Source organism: Mauremys mutica, chromosome 2 (genome assembly GCF_020497125.1).
Source record: "Mauremys mutica isolate MM-2020 ecotype Southern chromosome 2, ASM2049712v1, whole genome shotgun sequence".
Taxonomy (NCBI): domain Eukaryota; kingdom Metazoa; phylum Chordata; order Testudines; family Geoemydidae; genus Mauremys; species Mauremys mutica.
Window position 1 is genome coordinate 110,920,682 of NC_059073.1, and position 25,829 is coordinate 110,946,510.

The 25,829-nt window shown below is 41.0% G+C and overlaps 1 protein-coding gene across 3 annotated transcripts in view; it reads left to right on the forward strand.

Moving 5' to 3' along the window:
• Positions 1 to 24,245, forward strand: part of MBOAT1 (membrane bound O-acyltransferase domain containing 1) — an 82,347-nt gene extending 58,102 nt beyond the window's left edge. For all 3 annotated transcript variants that reach the window (XM_045002801.1, XM_045002800.1, XM_045002802.1), the window contains 7 exons: positions 77 to 260; positions 1,943 to 2,135; positions 10,689 to 10,792; positions 16,700 to 16,764; positions 18,273 to 18,405; positions 19,724 to 19,875; positions 22,075 to 24,245. In XM_045002801.1, the coding sequence (XP_044858736.1) occupies positions 77 to 260; positions 1,943 to 2,135; positions 10,689 to 10,792; positions 16,700 to 16,764; positions 18,273 to 18,405; positions 19,724 to 19,875; positions 22,075 to 22,210 (967 nt within the window). In that variant the 3' untranslated portion in view covers positions 22,211 to 24,245. The remainder of the gene's footprint in view (positions 1 to 76; positions 261 to 1,942; positions 2,136 to 10,688; positions 10,793 to 16,699; positions 16,765 to 18,272; positions 18,406 to 19,723; positions 19,876 to 22,074) is intronic.
• The last annotated feature ends 1,584 nt before the right edge of the window (positions 24,246 to 25,829 follow it).

Below are 25,829 nucleotides of genomic sequence, written 5' to 3' on the forward strand. Positions count from 1 at the left end.
AAGCTTATCAAAAGTACCCATGAAACTTTTTGCTATATTTTACCTTGTTCTGTTTTGTGTGGGGATGTTTTGACAGAATAAGACCTTCCTTACTGGAATATTTGAGCTATCTCCTCAATTTTATGAGTGTCATAGCTGGACCTTGCAGCAATTACAAGGACTATATAGCCTTCATTGAAGGGAGGCACGTGCATATGAAACTTTTAGAAGTGAACTGGAAGCAAAAGGGTTATGACAGACTTCCTGATCCTTCTCCAACTGTAAGTTTTGAAAAGCCAAGTATTTATTGCAAAGGGCTCGAGAATACTGCTTTGCATGTCTGACTCCTATAACTGCACCTAGTTTAAAACCAAACAAGGAAAACTGCTTGGGGAATTGTGCCAGAAAATATAACTGTTTTCTGCTGTTTGTGTTGATAACAAAGCTAGGGGGATGAGGGTTGGCATCAACCCTTTGTTCAGAAGAGCACATAGCAGCTCATTGGTTGGTGAACATCGTATGTGTAAGTCTCTGTTCACAGTGGGAACATACTGTAGATTCTGAGTATTATGAATTGTAATTCAGACTTAGACACAAGAGAGAGAACATTTTACAAAAGAGAAGCTGAAAAAACTATTGTACTGTAAAGGACATGTTGGAAGCAGGAATCATAATTGATTAATTACTGTAAATTGCCCAGATGCATTTCAAGGAAACCTGGTGACTGTCTTAAAGTATCTTTGAAGCCATCTTTTAAGTCTGAAAAAGATAAATCCATTGCAAGAACTTTATCATTTTTGTTTTATATTATTAAATATCAACTGGATACTCCCACAAGTGGCATTCATGTATTGCAGAAAAATGCATGGGCTAGATTCCGATGTTACATTGGAGTGACTGGATTTATACCTTTGTAACTGACTGAGAGCAGAATTTGGTTCTGCATATTCTCTCTGTAATGTGGAATATGTACGTATACAGGGCCTCATCCTGATCTCTCACTGGTGAAATCTGCTGACAGTGTAAGTGAAGTCAGAATCAGGCCCACATTGTGTCACTTGCATAAATTATATATATGTAGTATAGAAAAATTAGTATTTTTCTTTAAAAAGTTAAGCTTTAAAATGACATGCATTAAAGTTTTACTGTATAGGGAGTGCATGTTAAAAAAAAAGTATTTAGGAGCTAAAAGTGAGTTAGTTACATCAGTGTTTAAATAATAATGGTATATTGTTTTTTATTCTCCTGATATTAGGTGTCTACTCTTACTGATTCACGTATTTGCAATATGAATGTATGAGTGAATCTGTTTACTCATGATGGATATGTGAAAGCCAGTTACAAAGCATTCACATAGCTTACACCTATAATTCTGATTTCTGGAGTGCTAGGGCACTAACTACACATTTTTAAAATATATATTTGCTAGGTTAGGTGCAGGACATTATCTGTCTAAGTCATTTTGAGAGGCACTTTCAGACACCTTGATGGGAGTGATGGGAAGAACCTAGATATATAACAATCTGATTGTACTGGAAATCAGAATATTTGGTGCTTCCAGCAGGAATCCAATAATTAGTTCCTGTGCTTAACTGCACAGATAGGGAAACTCTGTTTCCCATCTTACTTCTCTGTCCTCCTCAGGGCACTTCCAGCAGATCATGTACAGTGCTTAGGTGAAAGAACATGACCCATTTTGGTTCTGAATAATTCTTTAATTTCTGTTTGTAAGATTAATTAGTAAAATATGTTAAAGCCAGCTTTGCATGGCTTTCACTGATTCATTATACCAGCTGGTCCTTGTTACAAATTAATTATGAGGAAAAGGAAGCTATTATTAGCTGTTACCAGTCTCGTTGGGTCTTTAGTCAATTTATTTTTGTAAGTGGGAAGCATTATTTTGCTTTTAGTCTATTCTGATAAATTATTACATCAATGTTTTATTATTCATTGTGCTTTTCAGGGGGCTGTGATATACAAACTGTGTATCACATTTGTATCTCTCCTTTTGTTCTTGACACTTACCAAGACTTATCCTGTTACATACATTGTTGATAGCCAGTTTATCAATAACACATCCTTCTTGTCAAGACTTGGCTACCTGTATATCGTTATGCAAGCATCGAAGCCAAAATATTACTTTGCATGGACATTAGGTAAGGATGACTAAATGGCTTATTTTGTGTCCAAATAAATTTAATACATAAACAATGGGGTGTATGAAATTGTCATAAAACATTTTTTTTTAATTTGGGGCCCAATCCTGCAATTCCCACAGCACCCCTGCATCTGTGCAGAGGCCCCCTGAAACCAGTGGGTGCAGCAGTCCATCTGTGCGCTGCCAGTTGCAGAAGGGAAGAGATTTGACGTGCTATGGGTATATTGACTATAAATCTCAAAAGGACACTGTCAAATAGCGTAGGCCAGAAGTTTGATTTACTTTAAAACTGTTGTCAGTTGTCAGCAAATGCCCCCCACCCCCACATACCTGGGGGCAGATCCTCAGCTGATGTCAGTTATTATAGCTCCATCAAACTCATTGAGGAGTATGTGACCTCTGGAATCTAGATGTGTAATAGAATTGGTGTGAGTATGGGTATGTGTATGTAACATCTTCCCCTTACACCTGGACCTTGTTAATTGTACCTAATATCAGAGGGGTAGCTGTGTTAGTCTGGATCTGTAAAAGCAGCAAAGAGTCCTGTGGCACCTTATGGACTAACAGACATATTGGAGCATGAGCTTTCGTGGGTGAATACCCACTTCATCGGATGCATGGTATTCACCCACGAAAGCTCATGCTCCAATATGTCTGTTAGTCTAGAAGGTGCCACAGGACTCTTTGCTAATTGTACCTAAATTACTTTTATTGGCATTCTTAATACTTTAAGAAGAAAAGATTGTATCTTTTGTGCCAGGATTGTATTTCCTGGTCCCAATCCTGTACTGCTCTGGTGCAGATGGGGGCTCATGGAGCCTGTGGTCACCCTGGTAGTTAGAAAGCCATTGTAAATGTGAACCAGCCTATCCAAAGCTTTCTTAGGGACTTGTCTATAACTAGAAAGTTGTCCCGCTTTAACTATACTAGGGAATAGGCTATGCCAGCATAAGGCACCTTTATACCAGTATAACTGCATCCATATTAGGGACTGTACTGGTACGACTATATTGCTAAAAGATCACATCCCTACCTGCCAGTTATACTGGTACAAAATCTGTATGTGGACCTAGCCTCATTCAGTCCCCATTTCCTGTGGGTGACAATCCTACACCCTTATTTGCAAGGGAGAAAGGAAACCGGGTTATGGGCGGAGATAAGGGTGGTCAGGAGTGAGCTAATTGACCTCCAACCCTGCCCTCCCCATTCACTTGGGTACAGAGCAGCCATAAGGCAGAAAAAAAAGTTCTGTCTGCTATACTGAAGAGAGAGCTCACCTGCATAGGGTGAGGAATAGGGCTGTCAGCTGATCAGGCGTAAAAACTCCCTGGCTAATCAGTCTTGTAAAATTCTTCTCATCCACTCACCTGAAGCAAGCAACTTTTCAGGGCCAAATAAAGTTGTTACATTATCAACAGCCATTGCCATGATAATGGATAGTCAAGGGCTTTGGCTGGTCATAAATGTTAATACAGTTGAACTTCAGATTTACGAACACCTCGGAAATGGAGGTTGTTCATAACTCTGAAATGTTCGTAACTCTGAACAAAACATTATGGTTCTTTCAAAAGTTTAAAACTGAACTTTGACTTAATACAGCTTTGAAACTTTACTGTGCATAAGAAAAATGCTGCTTTTAACCATCTTAATTTAAATGAAACAAGCACAGAAACAGTTTCCTTATATTGTCAAATATTTTTTTTTACACTTTCCCTTTTTTTTTTGTAGTTTATTTTTAACCCAGTACTGTACTGTATTAGCTTTTTTTTTTGGTCTCTTCTTCTGCCTGATTGCGTACTTCCAGTTCCAAATGAGGTGTGTGGTTGACCAGTCAGTAGTAACTCTGGTGTTCGTAACTCCGATGTTCTACTTGTAACAGTTTTGCAAGGCTATATTCAATGTATTGCTTCCAATTTTGTCTTTATTAAGAGAAAATTCAGCAAAGAGGGAAATATCAGGTAACACTGAGAGAAGGAAATAATAGGGGCAAACAATAGCTGCGAAACAGTATCTGAATACACTTGCAAACCTTGAGTGGCTTTTAGTGTGTAGCTACTCTAAACATCTAAAAATACAAGGCTTTTAAGAATCTCTCTGTGTTACTAGTAACACCGTAAGTTGTTATATTGGAAAGCATCTAATACAATTTACTTTCCAACAATTAGGGTGAGGAAGATTGATCCTGTATGTCAGGCATTGGACTTGGACTCAAGAGGACTCTGTTCCCAGCTCTACTTGAGACTTCTTGTATAAGCTTGAGCAAGTCACTCATGATTATTCAGAAGGTTGAGACCCATTGTCTGCATGTCTTTGTGCACACCAGTTGTTACTATAAATTGGGCATTTGGTGCATATTTAGACCAATTTGTGCAGCCAAAGAATTTGTACAGACCTTGGTCTTCAACCTTTTAAAATCAATCTCTTATTACTGTGGCTAAATTTCCTTATATGTAAAAGGCGGGGAGGTCATATTCTTGTCCACCTCACACCAGTGTTTGGAAGCTAAATGAATTAGCTGAAGTGAAGCTCACTGAGATGCTCAGATGGAAAGAACTTTATAAGTGTAAAACATCCTTACTATTTCACTGCTAAATTGTCCCCCACCCCCACTTTACTCTTGGATAATGAAAATAGACCATTTGTTTTTGCTTGTTCTTTTACAACCTTATTTCATGCTACCCTATTGAAGTGCAAACACAGCTAGGGCATGTTTGAAACCAAACCATATTTCCAATGATATTTTAAAAAGAAATAAAAAACAGTTATATTAAATTTTATGTAAACTGCCCACAGAAGACCCCCCTCCTTCCAATTCACGCACCTAAAATTGTTTCCTTTAACAAAACCTAAATTTTGGTTGTAAACCACATACTGCTTCCTTTTATTAAATGACATTAGCCTTCAGGACTAGTGGGCAGATCCCAGGCAGAGTAAAAGCAAAGGGATTTTCTGACTGTTCACCCAAGAAAAATAGCCTGCGTTGCAAAATATTAAAATAACTCTCATATCCCAGTGCAGCAATGTAAACACCATTATATTGAGATCACTGTCTACCAACTCTTCGAATGTATTGATAGTTAAACCTGTTAAACTGAGATGAGAACTTGAAATAAGGGTTCTTATTTTCCCCCTGAAAAATGGATACCATCTTTCTCCGTGTTTTGGATATAAACAACCTCCTTTTCAGCAGCATTGACTAGAACAATAGCTCCCAAGTGGGACTGATGTCAGTGGGTTTCATTCTCAGCTTCTAGTGGGCCACAGGAAGCACACAGACAAGATCTTTCAGTGTTGCTACTAGGTATATATATGGAAATGAGGCAGGACACACAGAAAGGAAATGTGGGATGGTTGAAAGGATGTATAATGGTGTGTTGAATGGGAGGGATGAAATCTTAGGAGGAGATAGGGGGATCTAAAACACTTCTGTAAGGAAAAAGAGAATCAAACATTCCCAGAAGGGAGCAGGCCAGAAAGGCCTATAAAAAAGAAAGTAGTAAATGGCTTGGATTCTAGAGTGGGGAATGTGTTTCTTTGGCTATCAATTTATTTAATATTGAGAATTAATTTGATTGGTGTCCAAAAATAACTTCAAACTAACACTCCATTTCACCCATCCCCATATGTACTTTTCTTTACTGAAAGGGAAGGGTGAGAAAGACTGCGTTTGCTGAATAGAGAAGATCACCAAAATCTGCTACACAGAGGCACAAATTCCTGGAACTGGGAGAGGAGCATCATGGAAGGGGATAGAAAAGGGACTGTGAGCATTCAGATTAGGAGGCTGTGATAAAGTGCAGGAAAGTAATAAGTGGAAGCAAACAGTTGGGATTGGTATATGTGTAATAGAAATGGCTTTGGGATAAGAAATCATTCAGAGAAATAATTTATTTTAGTTGGATATAGGTTTAGGTTATTAGAAAGCTGGAAAAATGTGGGTATAAAGTAGAAACATTATTAGAGAGACTGCCTTTGGATTTATGACGTGACGTAATCTTGGAGACTGTGGAAAGATCTTGTGAGTTTTGGGAAAGCATGCTCTGTCTAGTGGTGGGCGAGGCTTCTTTTATCTATGTTGCAGATCCAAGCAACAAAATGGCATGATTCCTCCCCACCCTTTTCAGTTAAGCTGTCTGTTGTGTGGAATAGGGCATTATATAATCATTTAATAAAACTGCCGATAAGCAGTTGCTGTTTCCAGAAAAGGACAGTCATGCTATTGTGTGAGGCACACTGCAGAATTCCTCCGGATTCATAAAAAGATAGAAAATTCAAGCACTCTGGTTGGTAGCATTAAGCACTGGAACTTAGCTGTAAATTTGACTAAGGCTTAAAATACTTATTAGTAAAAAACATTTAGACCTGAATTCCACAATCTGATAGCAACTAACCAAATAGGGTTAAATTCTGACCCCACTAAAGTTAATGGCAATCCTCCCATTAGATTTCAGTAGGTCTAGGATTTTACCAGTAATTTGAGAACTGAAAGGTGGCAATTCTTCTGCGCTCCAGAGTACTTTATGCTGCATCCAAACCACTTCTGCATTGGGGCTAACAGACCTGTTATAATATCAGACACTGGAATGTCCACCTTTGCCTTTAATTAGGCGGTGCAGCCTGTGGAGACTAAAAGTCTCAGCATTTTGTTGGGATCAAGAAGTAGCAGTGCAGTTTGACGTGTATGTGTAGGAGTTGATTCCCTACTGCATGGAGCACAGTTCTTCAAGGGGTTCCCTTGCTGCAGCATAAAGAGCAGGATAGGGCCGGAAGATTTATGCCTGTAAAGATCCTCCAGTTCTTGGCTCTGTGAATACATTGGCAGCAAAGAGGCTACTTCAGCCATTGTCTACAGCCATGTCCACCCCACAGCCTGTGGAGGGACATATTTGACCTTCCTGCAAACATACTTAACACACAGCCGGCAGCCAATGTTCGGTTGGGACGCGAATTGTCCCGATATTTTGCACTCCGGTGCACAGGCAGAGGGGGCTCATGCCCCCAACTCAGCCCCGGCTCCACCTGACTCCACCCCCTCCCTGCCCCATTGGATCCCTCGCCAAATCCCCGCCCTGGCCCCGCCTCTTGCCCAAGGACTCCGCATTCTTCCTCCTCCCTCCCTCCCTCCCTCCCAGGCTTGTGCAAATGAGCTGTATGGGAGAGGTGGAGGTGAGCTGGTGCAGTGAGGGGCGGGGAGGGGAGCTGCCGGTGGGTGCTCAGCCCCCACTAATTTTTCCTATGCTCTGGTGGCTTTTTTTTTTCTCTGCTGGCCAGGGCCGGCTCCAGGCACCAGCTTAGCAAGCAGGTGCTTGGGGCGGCTACTCCGGAGAGGGGCGGCAGGTCCAGCTATTCGGCGGAGGGTCCCCCAGTCAGAGCAAAGGACCTCCCGCTGAATTGCCGCAGATCGCTTTCGCGGCTTCTTTTTTTTTTTTTTTTGGCTGCTTGGCACGGCAAAACCCCTGGAGCCGGCCCTGCTGCCGGCAATCCCCCACCCCCAACCCCCGTGTCCCGATATTTCATCTCTCTCATCTGGTCACCCTAGTTGCATCTCATGATTTGGGCCTATGGTATTGTAGCACGCAGAAAGCCCGAACAGTAGTAGACATTAAGGATAGAAGGGACTAAATATAAATTTTCTTATTTAGTTCTAGCAATCTGGCACCAGCAGTGAGCACTTGTTATCAATCTAGTAGCAGACACTTTCTTGTTCAATAAAAAGAAGTATAACAACAAGCAGGGTTGTTTTTAGATTGTTAGGATCAGAAATCAAGACTTGGAAGCCTCTGTTTCCAGCAGCTTGTCAGTGAAGTGGAAGGTTAAGGGAAAGGTCCATATTTTTCTGGTTAGAATACTGCTTTTAGATTAGACTGCATCCCTGAGTTGTACTTCAGGGTTATCCCTGAATTTGTACCTAATCTCATAACACTTTGTAAGAGAGACCAAGACCAATTTTGAATCCCGAGACAGAAATGCTGACTTCATTTAATAAAAATGAAAAGCTCAGCTTTATCTTCAGTTTTCTTGATCAGGTTTGTCATTTATAATGGAACTAGGCGGAAAAATCTAGCAGTGTTTATACTTTTGTTTTTTCCTTCCAATATTTATAGGCTTGCCTGTATTTAAAGACCTAGAGGTAATGAGTCCCTCCTGTCGTCTCAGTATGCACAGAGAAAGGGCTTTTGACAGAGGCAGATTAAAAGCAGGATCCTTGAAATCCAGACCCAATTATCAGAGGCGTTCCAGAGCAAGACAGAACCCTGATTGGCTCCGAGGGAAAGAACACAGCAAGGGCTGCGGCCCATGGGATTCCACTGGGCTTCCTGAATAAGGAAGAACAATGAGTCTTCTAGGAAGAGCATAGTGTGTGAAAATGGGCTGGGTGAGAGGCCAACCTGACATGAACCAGGCCTCCATTTTTGCTCTTGCAATTATTTGCCCCTGCAACGTAAGTTATTTGTACATCTCAGTATTTGATGTGCAGAGACAGACTGGTATTAAGTGAGTTGTGAGATCAGCACGGAACTTTGTACATGGGGTGTTCAAAAGTCATAGCTAAAATTTAACTTTGACTAAATCTTAATAAAAAACAGAAAATTGAATTTGAGACACGTCAGTATTTCCCCCCACAAGTACAAGGAACTAGCGCAGTATCACAGATACAACCATGTGGCAAATATTGATACTTTTTAATTAGGGCTGTTGATTAATCGCAGTTAACTCAAGTGATTAACTCAAAAAAAGTAATCGTGATTAAAAAAATTAATCACAATTTAAATCACACTGTTAAACAATAGAATACCAATTGAAAATTATTAAATATTTTAGATGTTTGTATACATTTTCAAATATATTGATTTCAGTTACAACATAGAATTCAAAGTGTATAGCGCTCACTTTGTATTATGTTTACTACAAATATTTGCACTGTAAAAATGATAAAAGAAATAGTATTTTTCAATTCACCTCATACAAGTACTGTAGTGCAGTCTCTGTCATGAAAGTGCAACTTACAAATGTAGATTTTTTTTGTTATATAACTGAACTCAAAAACAAAACAAGGTCAAACTTTAGAGCCTACAAGTCTACTCAGTCCTACTTCTTGTTCAGCCAATCGCTCAGACAAACAAGTTTGTTTACATGTGTAGGAGATAATGCTGCCCGATTCTTGTTTACCCGAAAGTGCGAACAGGCATTTGCATGGCACTTTTGTAGCCAGCATCGCAAAGTATTTACATGCCAGATATGCTAAACATTCGTATGCCCCTTCATGCTTTGGTCATCATTCTGGAGGACATGCTTCCATGCTGATACGCTCATTAAAAATGTGTTAATTAAATTTGTGACTGAACTACTTGTCTCCTGCTCTGTGTTTTACCCGCATTCTTCTGTATATTTCATGTTATAGCAATCTCGGATGATGACCCAGCACATGTTGTTTGTTTTAAGAACACTTTCACTGCAGATCTGACAAAACACAAGGAAGGTAACAATGTGAGATTTCTAAAGATAGCTACAGCACTTGACCCCAGGTTTAAGAATCTGAAGTGCCTTCCAAAATCTGAGAGGGACGAGGTGTGGAGCATGCTTTCAGAAGTCTTAAAAAAGCAACACTCTGATGCAGAAACTACAGAATCCGAACCACCAAAAAAAGAAAATCAACCTTCTTCCGGTGGCATCTGACTCAGATGATGACATTGAACATACCTCGGTCCGCACTGCTTTGGATTGTTATTGAGCAGAACCCATCAGCAGCATAGATGCATGTCCTCTGGAATGATGGTTGAAGCATGAAGGGAAATATGAATCTTTAGCGCATCTGGCACATAAATATTGTACACCACCAGCTACAAGAGTGCGATGCAAACACCTGTTCTCACTTTTGGGTGACATTGTAAACAAGAATCGAGCAGCATTATCTCCTGCACATATAAACAAACTTGTTTGAGCAATTGGCTGAACAAGAAGTAGGACTGAGTGAACTGGGAGGCGCTATAGTTTGACATTGTTTTATTTTTGAATGCAGTTATTTTTTGTGCATAATTCTACATTCTCCAATTATTATTATTATTAAGTTCTACTTTCATGATAAAGAGATTGCACTACAGTACTTGTATTAAGTTAATTGAAAAAATACCATTTCTTTTATTTTTACAGTGCAAATATTTATAATAAAAATAAATATAAAATGAGCACTGTATACTTTGTATTCTGTGTTGAAATTGAAATCAATATACTTGAAAATGTGGGGAACATCCAAAAATATTTAAATAAATGGTATTCTATTATTGTTTAACAGCGCAATTAATCATGGTTAATTTTTTTAATCACTTGCCAGCTCTAATTTTAATGCAACCATGTTGTATGTACGTTTTAGTTTCATAATGATTAGAAAAACCCTTTCTGTTCATCGTCCTTTACTAGATTTTTTTTCACCCTAAGAATTTTCTTATTATTGTTTATTGAGCATTATCATTGTGTTCAGTGTCCTACAGACATGTAAAAAAAAATGATGCCTGCCACAGTCTAATTTGAATAGTTTGCATTGATGTTACAGCTGACGCAGTCAACAATGCAGCTGGCTATGGATTCAGTGGTGTTGATGATCAAGGCAATTTCCATTGGGACCTGCTATCCAACTTAAATATATGGAACATTGAGGTGAGTTAAAAGAAACAAAATCTTGGTATAATTATAGAGTGACAATTATGATGTGGCTCAGTAGTAACAAGGATACATTTTTCTCTTCCAAAGGTGTGTCTAGAATTAGAGTGAATTTTATGTTTTGAACAGATAAATTGTATTGGTCACACTTCATAGGAAGGTTACATTTGTAAATAGTTTCTAAAGAGCTAATAAACAACGTTTTAATAAACTAGTAATTATTGTAGAGTTCAGCAGGTCAATAGATTGCTTACAACAATGATCCATAACCATGATAGCATCTTCTATTTATGTGCTTATAACAATCTGTTATTACTATTTTTAGTATTTGTATGGCAATAGCAGGTAGAGGACCCACCTGAGATTAGGGCTCGTCTGTGCTAGGTGATGTACAAATACACAGTAGGAGACAGTCCAGGCCCCAAAGAGCATATGTTCTAAATGGCAAAGACAGACAAAGGGCAGAAGAGGAAACATATACAGAACAGTGAGGTGACCTGATTGCCATATTTGGGGTCGGGAAGGAATTTTCCTCCAGGGCAGATTGGCAGAGGCCCTGGAGGTTTTTCACCTTCCTCTGCAGTGTGGGGCATGGGTCACTTGCTGGAAGATTCTCTGCACCTTGAGGTCTTCAAACCACGATTTGAGGACTTCAGTAACTCAGACATAGGTTAGGGGGTTTGTTACAGGAGTGCGTGAGATTCTGTGGCCTGCATTGTGCAGGAGGTCAGACTAGATGATCATAATAGTCCCTTAAAGTCTATGAGACCTGCCCAAAGTCACAGAATATGTCAGTGACAGAGCCAGAAATAGTCTAATTACCTGGTTCAGTTCCCTATCCATTAGACCACACTGTTTCTCAGAACATCTGTAACATCTTTCTCATGCCAGTGGCATGCTTTTAGCATCCATTAGTCCCTTACAAGATATTGATAAAGGTACCCTTCCTATAAAGTGTGACCAACAGATTTCCTGTTAGTTTGTCACCTAGGATAAATATCTTCTGAGTGCCAATGGCATGAGACAATGTCTAGGAGACTGGAATAGGCCATTACCAATTTCTCCTTCTACAGATTTAATTTTCATACAATAACAGGTGCTCTCCATCTACAATCCATTATTTATTATTTTAGAACGAAAAGCAGAAGAAACCAATGAGTTAACTGCATTGTAGCTTCGTGGTCTATCAAAAGACAGATTCTGGTAATTCATCTCTACATTTTAGGGCCCCCTATAATTCTCAGTGGAAAAGTTGAGACCATCACTATACCCTCTCCATTTCATCTTCCCTTTTTTGTGCTTGTCTTAACCCTTGCCTGAGCTTGCATCCGTCACTCTTGGAGTGTTTTTCCTTGCTCCTTTTTTGCAGCATCCACGGTGGGTGCACAGCTCACGTGTAGAAGCACTTGCAGCCAACTGCAGATGGAAATGCACACAGCTTCCCCCTTTGCCCCCAGGACCTGAGAGGGGAATCTAAAATAGATTGAAAACAGGAATGGGAGTGCTCACTGTGCCAGTCAGAGAGGAGGGGGAGCTGGGGAGGAATGTTGCTGAGCCAAGAGGAGCTGTGAGTTCCCCAGTACTTTAACCCATTCTCCTATCGTGTAGACCTCATGCACCCTTCCCCTCTCTGGGACATATTGGCTGTGGGGGAGTGGCTGGAGAGGGCACTTCCTTGGCAGCGTAGGAGCAATGAGGCCATATCAGCTCCAGGACCCTTGTGATGCCACAGCCTCATTTCCATTTTGAACTTCCCTTTGAACTGGTGCTGTCTGGTCTGGCTTTCCTTATGGAGAATACTCCTCTAACAGCACAACCTGTAGGAAGAGTTCCACGGAGAGGCCCTGGTGGATGGAGGGAGGTATGAAATGATGGGAGGCCATAAGGCTCAGGCTCATTTTTTTCCCCCAGAGTGGGGCAGGCAGGGTTAAATATTAACCCATGGGATTGTGGTTTATTAGGAAAGTTTAAAAAGCTATTTTTTTATAAGCTGCTGACTTGAGGGCTGGGGGGGGGGAAGAGATAAATGATTCAGGAGGCACCTAATTGTGCTTGATGTTAGTCTAAATAAGTGTCCTCTCATTACTAGTCCTCCCTTTCCCTTCTTGCCTTTGGTTTGTAATGCTCACTAGTTGCACCTTGCCTTTAATGGGACTGTGAGCTCTTCAGGGCCAGGACAGCATCTTCCTGAATATTTGTATGTCACCTATCACCGTGGAAACCCTCTCCTGAGAGATTCTTTTAGGCACTACTATACAGTACATGTCAAATAGTAAGAGCCACTTACGTGCGTAAAGCACTTCTGCATTTGAGCCGATTGCTAAATATGGCTGCGGTTGCACCATTTGGTCATGGCCAGGTGAAAATACACTCAGTGCAGGTAGCAGACTGTCAATTAGGAAGTGCTGTGAAGTCTTTTAGGCACAATGAAAGACTAAGTATGTGTGGAAGGCATCAAAGATTTGAGGTAACTTCATCATTGATCCCCTCTAAGGTCTGCCCAAAGAATGCCCTCTCAGGGCTCAGGCTGTAGCCAGAACCTCTCTCTCGGCAGGAGCCCACATCCATCTCCCTTCTGACCAGGGATTTAGGATAGCAGTCCTGGATTCTCTCCAGCAGGTCTGACCAAAAGCCCAGCCCCCACACTTGCTTTCCCTCCAAGGGCTATGGCTAGGGATTATATGTTGCAGATAGATCCTTCACAGCAGAGTACATTTATTTATTTATTTAAGAATGAAAACATAAAAAGGTCTAATGCATACCAAGTGTACCCAGGAGGAGTCTGACAGGTCAGAATCCTTCCAACCCCTCAGCAGGGCAGGTTCCCCTTTGGACAAAAGGCTCATGTCTGTTTGTTGAATCAAAAACAAGGCTCTTCTGTCAGGATAAACTCAGCCTTTTACATCAAAGGCCCTTTCTGTGTCTCCTTGCCTCTGGCACCTGTCTGAACCAGTATATGCAAACCACCCCAGGGGGTGGTATTTCTCTGGAGCTATTTATAGTTCCAAGAACTGCAGTAATTGTGCCCCAGTGTTTTTAGTTTCTGGAGGAGCTTTTGTAACCTTCCTGCATGGAGTGGAATACACTCCCTAGCTCACAATGATCCATATAACCTTCATGAAGTTAATACAGTAGTCCCCAAAAGATACTGCATGTGGCTGCAATATCTGTAACAGAAGGTTTGAGGAGAACCCTGTCAGAGAGCATTCCATGTTGACAGCCAGCTTGACTGGCTGCTCTCTTGGAAACGCAGAGGGAAAAAAATCAGTGCTTGCCAAGTGAAAAAGGACAACATTGATAGAAACAAGGAAATACAGTTCCTTTCTCTAAGTGGAACTATAATGCAATTAAGTTGCATTTGTCAATTAGGGCTATTTTAATTTAACCCATAAAATACTGATGAAGGTTGCTCTAACCTCCAGTATTTTGGACTGAGGTGCAAAAGCACTCAAGTACTTCTTTTTGGCCTCTCTCCTGCCTTACTCCAGTTCACACTTCCCTTGACTCTCTTAGAAGACCTTGTGAGCTTTGGAAGAGCCCTTTGACCTTCTACTGGCATTGGTACAACTGCTGCTGGAACACTGTGTCCATTTCTTGTACCCACAATTCAAGAAGGGTGTTGATAAATTGGAGAGGGTTCAGAGAAGAGCCACAAGAATGATTAAAGGTTTAGAAAACATACCTTTAGCGTAACAAAGCGAAGGTTAAGGGGTGACTTCATTAAAGTCTATAAGTATCTACATGGGGAACAAATATTTAACAATGGGCTCTTCAGTCTAGCAGAGAAAGATATAATGCTCCATGGCTGGAAATTGAAGCTAGACAAATTGAGGCTGAAAATAAGGCATACATTTTTTACGGTGAGAGTACTTAACCATTGGAACAATTTACCAGGGGCATGGTACATTCTCCATCACTGACAATTTTTAAATCAAGACTGGATGTTTTTCTAAAAGATCTGCTCTAGGAATTATTTTGGGGAAATTCTATGGCTTGTGTTCTACAGGATGACAGATTTAATGATCGCATTGGTCCCTTTTGGCCTTGGGATCTATGAAGCTCTGGTTCAGAAAGCCACCTCCTCATGTGATTTATGTTTACAGCTAGAAAGCAACAGTTCCCTTGGAGAGCCCATGTTGAGAACCACCTCACAGCATTTTCATTGGTGCTGTCAGATTACTTCTAAGGGAGACTGTCACGCCTTTTAGTTTGGGCTGCACTTTACTGTTAATTGCTTGAATGCACCTCTAAAGAGACTTCTTTGGTGCTTTTTATTAACAAAGAAAACCTTCAAAGTTTGTTCAGGGTGTTAGGTTATCAACTTATTACAAAGGAAAAACTGGATGGAGAATATAGCACACCTTAAAATGAGCCAAAATTCACTTGGAGAGTTGTTTCTGGAGTGAGTTTCCCTTAAGGGTACACTTCTCATTACAGTAAGCCACAAGGAAACTACAGTAAATAAATAAGCTCCAAGTTGTGACATGAACCTAAATGACAAAGCAAAGCTGAAACGCCATGCTTAACTCAGCCAGTTTTGCTGAGTTAAGTATGGCAGCCTGTTTGGTATATTAGATCACCCATTGTTTGGAAAGCTCTGTGACATGTAATCGCAAGAAGGTGAGTTACAGTTGGACTTTTTCAGTCTTAACTCTGAATATCCTGGCTTTCCCTAACTTGTCTCTTTACCTTAAACCCATTCTAATATGGTTTCTGGCTGTTTAATTTCCACTATAGGTTGTTTTGCTGTTCTATGGTCTCATGGCAATGTTGACTTAGGTGCTCTAATTAAAGTGTGTATTGGTGACCTGATAGATTGTAGAAGGCTCCTTGGGATACACTGTGATTTAATGGATCACAGTACATTTGGAGAATCTCTTAATTATTGCATTCTTACTTCACATTGAGATTCTCTGGAGACCTGTGAACATTTCTGGAAATTTTGCAGCCAACTGTCGATGTGTAATTTAGGAAATGTTTGATTATTGACACGATAAAGTGCAATAGGGCAGAGGTGCTAAACATGTTGCAATGTGCGCAATAATGGACAAATCTGGCGCAGACCCAGACAATGCAGCAAATGGACCCCAGGCAACAGAACTGATGTGAATCCAATGCATCACTGGGGAGTTGCACTGCTGTTACTCATCCACTGAGTAGTATGGAGTCCAGCTATCTCAGATAGCAAGCAGAGGACAAGTGGGGCCAGGGCATGGGCAGAGGTAGAACTGAGCAGGTCTAGAAGTTCTGGTGTTGGAACCCTGTGGTCCTCCAACCATGAGAGTTGACGTAGTCACTGCAGAGTGGTTATGTAACTGCTCTATGGACTTGCCTCCCCTTTCCCCATTGGTATCTCCCTATGGCCCAGCTTAGTTTCTCAAGCTGCACTCTGGGCTGAAGATTTGGCCCTAAGTTCATGTACTAAAAATACTTTCCATTGTTTCTTGAGAACAAGTTCGTTTACGTGTCCCCCTGCTCCCAATAATGCATTTCTTTTAGAAACCTTTTGTTTTCATAGCACTCTAGGGATTTCCAGCCCACCTAATGGACTGCAAGGTTTAAAGATTAAAAAGCAGTTGTTTGTAAGTTGAAGGGTTGGGGGTGGCATGAATATCTGAAGTTAGAAAACCTTTTTTGGCTTTTTCCATAATTAGAAAGATAGCCAAACACTTTATAATAAAAAGTGAGTGGCAAGTGTCAGCCATGGGTAAGTTCTTATGGCTGAGTTAGAAACCCCAAAACATGTTTATAATGGAAATGTTGACACAACCTTGACTGTAGCTAGCTACTACTGCTAGCATACTGCATGTAAACCTCTTCAGTTTAAAATCCAGGTAGAGATTGGCATTGTCCTGTACATTTCAAATCCAGTGTGAGATGTTAACTATCTTCTCTCTCTCTTAGACTGCAACAAGTTTCAAAATGTACATTGAAAACTGGAACATTCAGACAGCTGCCTGGCTAAAGCGGTAAGAATGGTAAAACAGTCAGTTGCTGGTGAGACGCAGTTACTTTTAGGTGGTAATGTTGGCTAGTAATTCTAACGGGTGAATCTGATAAGTATACAACAGCCTCTCAGTCTCTTTCATTTATCCCTGTGTCTGTAAGAACTTGTGTGCTATTATGTTTTTGGTGCTCTGAAGTTTTTATTGCTACATGTTTGGAATGACCACATTTGCTCATGAGCAGCGAAGCCATGAGTGAGCTATACAGGTCTTCCTACATAACATTTTTATAGCACCTCTCACTGTCCATATTTTGTTTTTGTTACCCATCTGTATTATTTTGCTAGGAGTTTATCATATTTTCCCTCTCTCTCCTTTGCACTTGAAATCGATTAATTATTATTGGAGATGGGCCTGAAGTGGGTGTAAACTCTTTCTCCAATTGGAACTTTGGGAAACCTTGGTCCTGATTCAGACTTCATAGCCTCAATATAATCTGTTGCAGAGGCACCAGTCACCCCATACTTCAGGTGCCAATTTAAATCTGTCTTTATAGTATGCCAACTTGAGATGCAGAAAGTAAATTTTGTCCAACACTAGGAAATTTGATTTCAGACTGTCATCACTATGACTCAGTGTAAATAATAATATGAATCCAAATTTTTTAGCTCAGTCCTGTCTCTGGATACTGTGAAAACAATGCCTTTGGTTTGTGAAAAGTCCAGTTCAGGTCAATTGATGTGACCCTCAAAATACAAGAGTTTTTATAATGTTTGTCCTAACTGTATTTGGTGTAAAAATACAGATCTGAAAAATCTGTTTCTATTGTTCTTTGTGAGTGAAGTAAACATAATGTTTTTGAGTAAATAAACTACCATGATCATTTCTTAGGACCGTTGCATGTTGAGTTAAAACGCAGATGTTGCAAGATTCTTAGGGTCCTGTTGCTGTGTTTCTGAACTACGCACACGGAACCATTCACCTACGGCTTCCTTAGCTGCTAGTGTAAATCAGCATAGGTCCATTGATTTACACTAGCTAAGGGACTGGCTCTCTGTGATGTAGGGTACGGGCAGTGGCGGTATAGTATTCTGCCTAAAGAATATTGAAATAGAAAAGGAAGTGTGGGTATGTTGCTTTCATCCTCCCACCCACTCTTGAATATCCGTCAAGTTTCTCAGGATACATACAGAGTTCCAGATGGGAAAATGCTGGCATGGTAAATGAGAACCCGCCTTATGCCATATTATATATAGAGAGGGCATAAATAATATGGCATAAGGTGAGTTCTCATTTACCATGGCTATATATATTGGTTTAAATTCCATAATAATTAATTAAGTCATGAGAGAATGCCTTACTCGTGCAAGTAATTCAATTGACCCTCACGTAAATGAAGGTTTGCAGGACTGGGTCTCTGATATATGAAGGAGATCAGAATGGGATCTTTATGATTCAAGGAGATCTGCAGTGCAATGAATATTTGTTACTTGTTCAATCTGCTGTTTTCTGTTTGTTTCATTTCTTCCCAGTGTTTGCTATGACAGGGCTCCATGGTACCCCACAGCCTTAACATTTATCCTGTCAGCACTGTGGCATGGTGTCTATCCTGGATATTACTTTACATTCGTTACCGGAATCCTTATGACATTAGCATCCAGAGCAGTACGTAGCCTTTATTGTTCTCTTCAGAGACTTGTATGAGATTACTGTAAAGCTTTCACTGCTAGGTGTTTATGTACCCTTAGACATACTGAACCATTTTCATCCCTGGCATAATGCCGTTGACTGTACACGAGGGATGAATCCACGTAATACCTTTTTCCTTTGAGATGATCCTCACTGAAATGTTGATCTGCACTGCAATAATTGTAGGTGCTTCCTTTAATTACAACCAGCCATTGCTCTTATTGATTCAGCATAGCAGGTATTGTGATGCTGGACTTGGCTACAGTCATAGAGAGCGGTGAGGGGCCGTGCAAAATGCTAGTGGTCCATCACACACTTTGCACATAGGTTCATTTGTCTCATAATTGACCTGGTCAGATAGAAAGAGCCTCTATCTCATCTGTGTATTGTGATAATTCTGTGTAAAGTACAGACCTCATAGATTGGATTGAGCCAACAGTTGGTTTCAGGCTGCATAGACATGTCTTTGTAGACCACACTAGTTTCTACACAATATGTACTTTCATTTTTAACAAAACAAAAGCTTCTGCCCTTTATGGTTGCAAAAAAAGAATTCTGAATGGGTCCCCAGTGCATCTAAATCTGCAGATAGATCACACAAAATAGTATGTCTGAGAACTCTGAACTGGCTTCATTCTTTGCAGAAGAGTGTTAACTTTGGATCCTAATGATGACAATTTAAATTTTCCAGCATTAGTAACTATATCCGTGCTCGTCATTCTAGTGGAAACATCCACTGTGAAAAGATTGGAGAGCACCATCACTTTTACTCATAGTCTGACCTTGGGTATATATCCATATCAGTTTGACAAGTGAACAAAGCTGGCAATCAGTAACAGTTACCATAATACTGTACCACAATAATATTTTGCACCTAATTTGCACCTTTCCTATGAGGATGCATTCCACAGATTAAAACAAATAAAGTGGTCCGATTCATCCGAAAAGAACAAAATTGCCCATAGATGCCCATACGAGAGACAGCCTGATCCCCTGGTTATAGAACACAGGAGATCTGGGATCTATTCCCAGTTCTATCACTGACCTGCTGTGGGACCTTGGGCATGTCATTTGGGCATTTGCGTGCCTCTATTTCCTCTCCCACTTTTATTCTGGCTTGTGTATCCAAACCGTAAACTCTTTGGAGCATAAGTATGTGGTATGTTGAGGCCTCTAGGTATCACTGTAATACAAATAATAATGGATGAGGAGTTTAATAGATGTGAAGTGAGTCCGCATGTGTTTACTAAGAAATTTTGGGGGTTTTGTTAATCCCCTTCTCCTTGATTTGTAGGTGAGGAACAATTACAGACATTACTTCCTCTCTTCAAAGCCACTCAAGGTGATCTATGACATTGTCACGTGGTTTGTCACTCAACTGGCTGTCTGCTATACTGTTGCACCTTTTGTTATGCTGGCTGTTGAGCCCACGATTAAGTTATACAAGTAAGTTTCCTCCTTTTAACTCTTAAACCTGTATACTGTAGACCTGTAACCATTGGGCTTTGTTTAATAAACCAGCCTGTAATGGAAGCTGATTAGAATTTTGCCATCATTTGGAGGGAATCCAAGCAGGTTATTTAATAACATGAGGAGTGATTTCATCTGTAGAACTCGATGAATTCATTTAATCATGCTAGAATAATTTTCCTTTTTTTTCTCAGTTTAGTTTAGTTTTTTTTTAAATTCTTATTTGACCTGACTTTCCATGTGTCTGCTGCTGTGTTCAAAGCATCCCAGTGCCAATTATTACCAAGACCAGAGGATGGGGTGGGTAGGAACAAAATTAACCTTATATTGGGAAATGTCTAGGTGAGAAAACAACTAACTTCCAGTTGTAAAATGCTCATGAGAAGGGATTCTGAATTGATCAGCAGGAGATAAAGAAGATAGATGGCTGATTCGTTGTGTATTAAAATCATTTTGTTGCTTTGCACTCTTATTTTATGTGCAGTTACTTCTGTATTTTAAAAATGAGATAAAGGGGTGGTTCTGAAGATTACATATAGTGAAGCATAAAATGAATTGAAAAGAAAGACTTGACTAAGTCTTTACTTTACTTTTCTTCCCTTTTTTGGTAAACCTTGTCAAACACAGAATAACAGTTTTTGGCTGAAAAAAGAGACATTCCATTACTTTGTCATAAAAGACTGAAAACTGTTAGTCAAAAGAGCAGCTGTGGGTGAGTCTGTTTGAGGGATTTTGAATGCTGTCCTTTTTTTAAAAAAATGAAAATGTTTAGCTAAGTTTTCTCCTTACTTAAACACAACTATTAAAATGCCAACACCAATCTGAAGCTTGTACGAGCGCTGGCAAGATTCAGTCCCAGCTACCATTTTAATGTCTCATTGTTCTGTCTTTAGCAACGGCAACAAATAAAAAAAGATAAGGGCTATCTCAGTGTACAAATATTGAATGTGACAAACTCATGGACACTTAAGAATTTGCTCAAAGGGCAAAATGTTGCCCTTTTTGCCAGCAAAGGCCATTTGAGGTGACAAAACACCAACATCTTAACTTAAGTTCTGTTAATAAATACTTGTAAAGAGATTGCTGTTACCATGCCAATACCTGCGAAGGAAAAACTGTCAGTTTAAGTTTAGCACAGCTATGACCATAGATGGTACCTACACATTTCTGTGTGTTTCACTGACTCAGCACAGGAAGGTAATGTATGAATTCATGGGATTTTCAAAGAAGGCGACTGAGCTAAGTGCAAGGTGAGTGTGTGCCTTTGGAGTAGGACATTGTGGACACGTCTGTGGTTTCAGGCACCTTACAGGGATTTTAGAATTATGAGGGAAGGAGCATAGCAGGGGCACTGAAAAGTTAGGTCGTTCCAGGATATGCCTAAGTGGTCAGGTGCTGGACCCATGCACAGCTCCCTGGCCTTCCTCTATGGGCCACCAAAACAGGTGTCCCTTTTTCCAGCTGCTCACCCTGAACACTATCAGTTATAGCAGTAAATATATGGAAGAGGTTTTTATTTTATTTTACATGGTGCCATTCTCTCTCTAATTATGATGTATTTTATTATGATTATTATATTGTATTAATGATGAGCAAACCTAAAAAAATGTTCAGTGTTTTAATTAATTTCAGATAAGCAACCAAAAGTTTGGCTGGAAGCTCTTCTGCCCTTCAGTTGCTGGTGCCATTTTTTCAGGCACAAGCTGTGCTTGCTCAAAAGGGAAGCTTTCTGAAAATGTATCCCAGTATATTCTTTAACAGTGGGAGATAGGCTGAGAAGGCCACATTTGGGTTTCTCAAACCATAATCATGGGTAGTTCACCTCTGAGTCCATTTCACCTGAATTGTCAAAGTTTGGGGCTAGGGATTTGGAAAAGGGTTCTCGGGTTGGCCCCTTGTCTAGTAACAATATATGGGAAAATACTGGCCCTGTTGAAATCAATGCCCAACTTCCATTGACTTCAGTGGGTTTGGATGTCTCCATAGTATAGTGTGACATACTGCTGTAAAATCCCAGGGCATAAAAGCCTGTCATATATAAGACTATCAAGTGCTCTGTTTTATGTCTAAACCTCTTGAATCTTGACGGAGCTGGTTGTAGTGCTGAACTAATACAATTTGCAGCGTTCATATGTTACTAACAAGCATGTTCTCTCTTTCTCTTTTCGTTTCTAGGTCAATGTACTTTCACATGCACGTTCTAAGCCTCCTGCTGCTGCTGGTCCTACCAATCAAACCTCGAGACCACACCATGAGGCAGCTTCAGAATCAAGTCACACACAACTCTGTTAAAAACAAGAAAGAAAAATGATACCTCAAAGAAAAAACACTGATACTGGGAAGAGAAGTGTCATACCAAAAACAAAAGGGAGAAAATAAAAAGACAATGGCATTGTTATTGCTTAATTTAAAATGCTCTGGAAAGGACAGACTGGAGCTTGGTCGACTGTATTCCAGATGACCCAGTAACAAAGAATTACAGGCTTGAGGAGCAGTGCTTTTGATTTTGTAAATACAGGGTCTATTTTTATGGCGTGTTTTTATATATTTAATTTTTTCACATGTACAGATGTTTTTGATCTTTTACAGAAATGTACATTTGATAAACAAAAATTTTCAGATTAAGAAAATAATCATTAAAAAAAAACCTAGCAAGAGTCAGATCAGCAGCTTAGCAGACTGGTGCTCTAGGCTGCTGAGTCGTTGGCTTCCTATCCTGGCTACTATGGCCAGAGTTGGCTCCGGGGTGTAGAACCACAGAACCTTGGCTCCTGAGACTGTTGGCATTTACTCCAACAGGAGGAGGAGGGCCATAGCACAGGATGAAAGTGCTTCCCATGTGGTTTTGAAGAAGAGACCTGCTGCCTGAGTTCAGCAGCTTGGAGACTCCTAATCGCTCTGAGTGACACCTGCTGGTGTGAGGGAAAATTAGCCACTTGGAAATCACTCAGGTAGATTTCTGTGAACATCAGCCACTGGATTGGCCAAACTAAAATATAATATATATATATATATAAAAGGAAAAATCAGAATATCCTACAATATGCAGATTAAAACTTCTCTAGCCGAGGCTACGTCTACACTACAAGTGCTCCAGTGGCACAGCTACAGCACTGCAGCTAACCCTCTGTGCTGTAGTGTAGGTACTTGCTACAGCAACGGAAGAGGTTTTTCCATTGCTGTGGTGAAAACGGCCCCTTGAGAGGCAGTAGCTAGGTTGACAGAAGAATGCTGCTGTCAACATAGTGGTGTCTACACCAGGGCTTAAGTCATTTTAACTACGTCTCAAGGGTGTGGATTTTTCATACCTTTGAGTGACATAGGTTGAGCTAAGTTTTAGGTGTAGACCAGGCCTGAGACACAGAGATAATTGGGATGTGACTGATGTTCAGCAGTACCCTGCAGCTTTGGAGTGATATGTTTTGCCGTGATACTTTTATGATCAATATAATGTAGAAATAAGGAAACCTTGCAGATTTAGTGCTTTAAAACTGTCAGTCACTGATCAAAAGCTGGAGGAAGGGTTGGGAATAGATCAACTTGTTCCTCATAATATTATGTATTGGCAAGTAGGAATTTTGTTCACACAAGGATAACAATTCATTAAAAATAAAAGTAAAAGAGTACTATACAAGAGAAGGGTTGTGATATGATCAAGGGACTGAGAATCAGCAGCTCTGCTTCTGACTCACTGCTTGATCTTAGGCAAGTCACTCAACCTTTCTATGTTTCAGTTTCCCCATCTGTAAAATGGGGATAATAATACTTACCTACCTCACAGGAGTGTTGTGAGGTTCTGTTAATGTTTACACAGCGCTTTGAGAGAACAGGATGAAAAGTGCTATGTAAGTTTAAAAACTAAATATAGTCAGCGAGGACCTCTTAAAGGAACACATGAAAACATGCACCAAATAATTCTGTTATATATCTTTAAATGTTTTCTAAGTTGGTTTTCTCAGAATCATTTAGAAATGAAGCAGTTCCCTTACATACTGTTGATTTTCCTCATCTGTCTGAAGTGTAAGTGAACAAAGAGTCTACCACATTTATTTTATTTTAATTTTTGTATCAGAACAAATTCAAATTCTGCAGAATCCTTACTACGGGGAGAAAAATGTAAGAAACCAAAACTGAAGAATGTAAACAGTTTCACTTTATTTTTCTTGACTGACTGATTTTGCTTTTCTCCCCTCCACCAACCTCCTTTCCTCTTTCCCCAACCCCCCCCGAATTCCCAACAGCCTTTTAATATAATGTCTATTTCATGGGAAAGTTTATTTGGTGATTTCTTTTGGAGAAGAGATGGATTACTGAGATTGGTCTGAATAAACAAACTGTTTTTTGTCAGTGTGTGGCCTTATTAATGGGGGGGAAGTATGAAAATCTGGGGAGAATGAGCCTGTGTCCCATGAAGCAAAGTGAAAGATCATTACACGTATGGCGGGAACTAATCACATCTCTCAGTCTCGCATTTTACAAACACAGTATGGTTCAGATGCGGCTGCTATTGAAATCCATGCTAAAAATTCCCATTTATTTCAATGGGAGCAGGATTCATCCCTAAATTGGTTTATTTTTTGTCATTTTTTTGTTCTGTTGTTCAGTATTATATCTTTTTATTTAAGAACTTGCTGTGACATTTCTGTGGTGTGGTGTATCTATTCCTACATAGCTAGATCAAACCCCTACTCAGCCCATACAGGAACTAGGACGTTCTCCTTGCAAAGTTTCCTTGGCATTCTTCTGTCAGAGAGGGGGTGACATTTGTGGAAATAAGAAAGGTCCTAGCTCAAAAACCAGCCAATAAGCAGGAAGACAAGGTGAATCCTTACAGAGGCCCTGTGTCCCTGTATGGTTTCTGGATACCCATCAGATCCTCACCTTTTGCTTCTTGGCAGTAAGACTCCAAATTTGCTGCACTGACAGGGCTGCTGCAGCTGGCCCCACCAGTGTTCCCTCTAATTTTTTCCACCCATGTGCGGAATTAATTTTGTTATGTGCACCCAAGTGGAGGTGATGTGTCACACATCACCTCCACATTGGTGCACCTAACAAAATTCATGTGGTGGGGGTGGGGCTGAGGGGTTTGGAGTGTGGGAGGGGGCTCAGGGCTGGGGCAGAGGGTTGGAGTGCAGGCTCTGGGGAGGGATCAGGGATGAGGGGCTCAGGTTTGGGGTGTTGGGGGTGAGGGCTCTGGCTGGGGGTGCGGGCTCTGGGGTGGGGCTGGGGATGAGGGGTTTGAGGTGCAATGGGGCTCCCCGGGGCTACAGTGAGGAGAGAGAGGACTCCCTCCCCCCTAGTTCTGTCTTCCCACAACAGCACCTGGGCTGGGGGAGGAGAGACACGTATCCCCCGGCCACAGCAGGTCCAGGCTGGGCTGCGTCTGTGCTGGGAGAGAGGTGCCTGTCCCCTGGCCGCAGCAGGTCTGGGGCTGGACTGAGTTGGTGGCGCCTGTCCCCAGGCCACGGCAGGTCCAGGCTGGGCTGGGTTGGGGCCTGGGGAGGGGTGCCTGTCCCTCAGCTGTGGCAGGTTTGGGGATGGGGAGGGGCACCACAGCAAGTCCGGGGCTTGCGGGGAGGCATCTCTCCCCACTGCAGCCCTTAGCGCCTGCGTGGTGCTAGAAAGGGAGGATGTAAGTACATAGGACTGATCCAGGCCTCTGGATAGACATATGTATGTCTACCAGCATGGATAGGCATGCATATGCTCTCGGCTTGATCTAGCATGCTAAATATAGCAGCATGGCTGCAGGGTCACCAGGGCCGGTGCTACCATTTAGGCGAACTAGGCGGTTGCCTAGGGCGCCAAGATTTGGGGGCACCAAAAAGCGGCGCCCCCCCCAAATTTTTAAAGCCGTTTCAGCGGCTGCTGCGCTGGGAGGGAGAGGGAATCTGAACCACCGCCGGCAGCCCAGCCCAGCCCAGCTGGGT